The sequence below is a fragment of the Boleophthalmus pectinirostris genome, unplaced genomic scaffold (genome assembly GCF_026225935.1).
Source record: "Boleophthalmus pectinirostris isolate CB_2022bp ecotype Guang Dong unplaced genomic scaffold, ASM2622593v1 HiC_scaffold_22, whole genome shotgun sequence".
Taxonomy (NCBI): Eukaryota; Metazoa; Chordata; class Actinopteri; order Gobiiformes; family Gobiidae; genus Boleophthalmus; species Boleophthalmus pectinirostris.
The window spans coordinates 36,368,775-36,372,572 of NW_026571190.1; the positions used below are offsets into that span (position 1 = coordinate 36,368,775).

A 3,798-nucleotide genomic window follows, 5' to 3' on the forward strand; every position below is an offset into this window, starting at 1 on the left:
GTTTCTCAGTTGAGCTTGGGAATGGTTAGCTCACGATATGTGTTTGCCTGTGGTGTGCAGTGGAACAGATCTATACAGTTTTATATGTTTTGAATCTTTCGCGGCAATGTTGTAGCGCGTAGTGCACGTCCTACATAAGCGTACAAATGTAATGAAGCCAAACTCTTAACCCGTTATGTCCTGTCTTCTGTCCGGCCCTTCAGTCAAATTATAGGACCCTATGTGGCCCGTGAGCCAAAAAGTTTGCCCACCCCTGCTCTAAACTCATGACTCCTGGAGCAGTCAGGTCACTCGGTGAGGTTTGCACTAGATACTGGTCCCTGCTCAGAGTCCGTCACACCAGCACAGCTCACGACTCACTCAGTTTGAATGGTGTGACAAATCCATGTCAAACATGACGTAAAAAAGACCAAGGAAATGATCATTAATTACTGCACCATGCAAAAAGTGTGATGAAGAATTTATATTTTAACCAGTGAACTGCCTTAGTGCACACAGCTCAACTATGGTGTAATTACAGCAAAGCAAAGATGCATAAGATTAAGGTGACATATAACGATGCTCTCAGAATTCTGCTGAAGACTCCAAGGTGGGAAAGTGCCGGTGCTTTGTTTGTGACTGAAAAATATTCCCACGGTCCAGGCTCCAGTGAAGAACTTCATGTACAAATTTATGTGTAGGTTAAATGAATCAAGAAATGGAATTATAACGAGGAAAGTGACACCCAATATTACTCTGACATCTGGAAATATTGGAAGAGCCAGCTGTATGTATTTTAATTCTACGGACCTTACGTCACTGTGGGTTTTGTGTGTGTGTGTGTGTGTGTGCTGGTGGTTTTATATATGAATGTAGTGTATTGTGAGTGTGTGTCTTTCTTTGTACGTTTTGGACCCTGATTCTGTAAATAAAGTTATATATATATTACTCTTCCTTCTTTAAACTATCCACCAACGGTTAAAATATCACAGTAACACAGTGTCACCTGAGAAAACTCAAACACTCAAAGAGGCGTTTGGACTTCATTTAATCATTTTTATCTGCCTATCTGATAAAAGAAAAAACCAAAAGTTCATGGACATAAACATGAGGGGAAATCTGCAAACCTCTTATTTTCAGTCAAATATTCTGGGAAGAATCTGGACTTTCAAACCCACAAATAAAAAAATACCAGAAAATTCACAAAACTTTAATAGGCTTTTAGTATTTTTTAACCTAATTACAAGTCCCTAAATCCCATTGTTAGTGACGTACGCTTCAGCTTTGACTGAAAGGTCCAACAAATAATCCATCTCGAGTCGATCCGAGCGTCCCTCCAGAGAGCAGCTGTGCCTACTCCTATATTTACAAAAACAATTAGGCGGGTTTCCATTGTTAGCTCGTATAATGGGAGTAAACGAGGGTTGAGAAACAGATTCAGTTTGGATTGATGGTCTTTTCAGTCCGCAGGTGTCTGAGGAAAAATAGACCTCGTTGGTAAAAGGAAACCATTACATCATCACGTACAATAAGATACAACGTAAAATGCTCACCAACGAAGACTTCTCTGTGAGTGAAAAAACATCTGGGTTAATTCAAAGGGCCCATCTCATGCAAAATAACTCTTTTCACATTGTATCTTCTGCACTTATACAAGCACAATTTGGGTTTTGGATAGTGATGGACGAATGGAGCCTCGTGAAGCATTGACACCTCAGTCGCAATATTGTCTCAAATGGTTTGACGTGTCTGAGGCCTCGGAGAAACACTGACCTCTAGTGGACAAATTTAACTTGTGTGCAGAGCGACACCGTACCTAACAACAACAGTAATAATGATGATTTAAAATAATATGTAAAGAGCAACATAAATAGCAGCTGTAAATAAGAAAATAGTTGTTACCTTGTTAGGTGGAATCCCAAACCATGGATCGCTTTTTTCCACTTGTAGATGCCATCGAAAATGAAACAAATGCCAAAAGTCGCCAAAATCACCACTAACGTCACACAATACTCCTCACTACCCAACATTTTTAAGAAATATTGGTGCATCTTTTATACTGTAGCAGTTTAGAGCTCGTCAAACCACGGAAGTGCGCTGAACACTCTGAAGCACTCTGAACCAATCGCAGAGCGGAACATTTGCCGAGCCAATGAAACGCTTCGATACACTGAAGCGATTGACACACAGAGGGGGAGGGACCGACACTTCCACACTTTGGTCACGTGAACGGCTGCTGCAAGACGAGCTCCGAGGTAGTGCTTCGGAGCAATTTGTTTCAGAAAGAGCGAGACATTTGCCCATCACTAAATTTGGAACATCCATTACACAATAGTCATGAAATCTTACCGGCTATTGCTCATCCCCCCGCCCGTCCTGAGAAAGCACAGGCTCCGCCCTCCAAACGTGACGTAGGCTCTGAGTGAGCCGTCCTTCCTCCGCCATCTCAGGGAGGGAGGGGGAGACAGACGTGCACCCTGATAGTGGCAGGAATAAACTTTTACAGCGTGTTCAGCCGCATGTGTTGGACCCGGAATCGGACGAGGACTTTGAGGAGCATGAAGCTCAAGCACCACGTTGGCATCAGCTGAACATTACTGATTGGTAAAGTTGTCATGACTGGTGCTCCCCCTCCCTCTTTTCCCCTGTGTGTGTGTGTGTGTGTGTGTATGTGGGCGGAGTCTCCTGGACCTCTAATTCTACTCACCTGCGAGCAATCAAGAGCCTGACTACTTTAGACCTGCTCACCTACTTACCTGGGTTGTCTGCTCTCCAGTGATCCCTGCCGTTTCCAGTCCTGCTCCAGCCCACATCCTACCTATTGTAAAATAAATTCTCCTTTTTTTCATTTTGTGAACCCGGTCTGCAGTCTATTTTTGGGTCCCTCCATTGTTGCGCCACAACAAAAGTATTAATAAACACTAGTAGATAAACTTAGTATATCATGTTCACTGTAGTGTAGAACAATGAGCTTATGCTGTCACTTTTGTTTAGGTGTTCATGTTGGAATTGTCAGCCGATACGTGGTGGAGGTGGTGGCGTGGGGGAGGGGGTCGTGTGCGAAGCGTTTTCTGCTACGTCAGACACGTCATAGGTGTATCTGCCGCGTCATCGTTGTAGCAGCTTTAATTTGTTGTCACGTGGGAGAGTGGCAGAAATACGTTGCAATTTGTTAAAAAAAACACCGAATCAATCTAAAAAACACTTCACCAACATATTCAAGGCCCACACATCACTCTTAGAAGGTAGAAAGCTCTGAAAAATTGATTTTGCATGAGATGTTCCCTTTAATAAATGCCTCCATGTAATTTTAATTTGTTTATTTCAGTTCAAGTGTTTAAATAGTCCAGTGTAATCTTCTCTCTGACTCTGTGACATTTGACCCGCGCTGTCTTTCCTCCGCCCTGTGCTCATTTTTGCCACAAACTATCCGTCATCATCTTTGTTAGAGGAGCGCTCTATTTTTCGCCCGCAGATCAGCGTGGGGGTCTGAGCCAGGAAGAGGTGATGTCATGATGCTATCACTTACAATGGAAGGGCCAGCTGCAGATGTCCACGGCCGCTCTCCCGAGGTATGAGCTCACAGAGGAACATCTGCTGGGGCCTGGCTCTGGAGAACAGGATGCACCTTTGATCTGACCACAGACATTACACCCCCGAACACTGCCATTCTCTCATAATTAGAACCCGGCCTTCACAACACGCTCACAAACAAGTACACCTTTAGATTTGTGGAATTATTTGACATCAGTCTCTCGCTATTTCTGCAACTTCTTTAGAATTTATTACGCCATTTATTTGTTTCTTTTTGCTTTTATA

The 3,798-nt window shown here is 43.2% G+C and overlaps 1 protein-coding gene across 1 annotated transcript in view; it reads left to right on the top strand.

Moving 5' to 3' along the window:
* Positions 1–3,509: 3,509 nt before the first annotated feature.
* LOC129410402 (methylmalonic aciduria type A protein, mitochondrial-like) overlaps positions 3,510–3,798 on the top strand; it is an 18,054-nt gene continuing 17,765 nt past the window's right edge. Inside the window, exon 1 of the mRNA XM_055158503.1 lies at positions 3,510–3,551. Within this exon, the coding sequence (XP_055014478.1) occupies positions 3,510–3,551 (42 nt within the window). The remainder of the gene's footprint in view (positions 3,552–3,798) is intronic.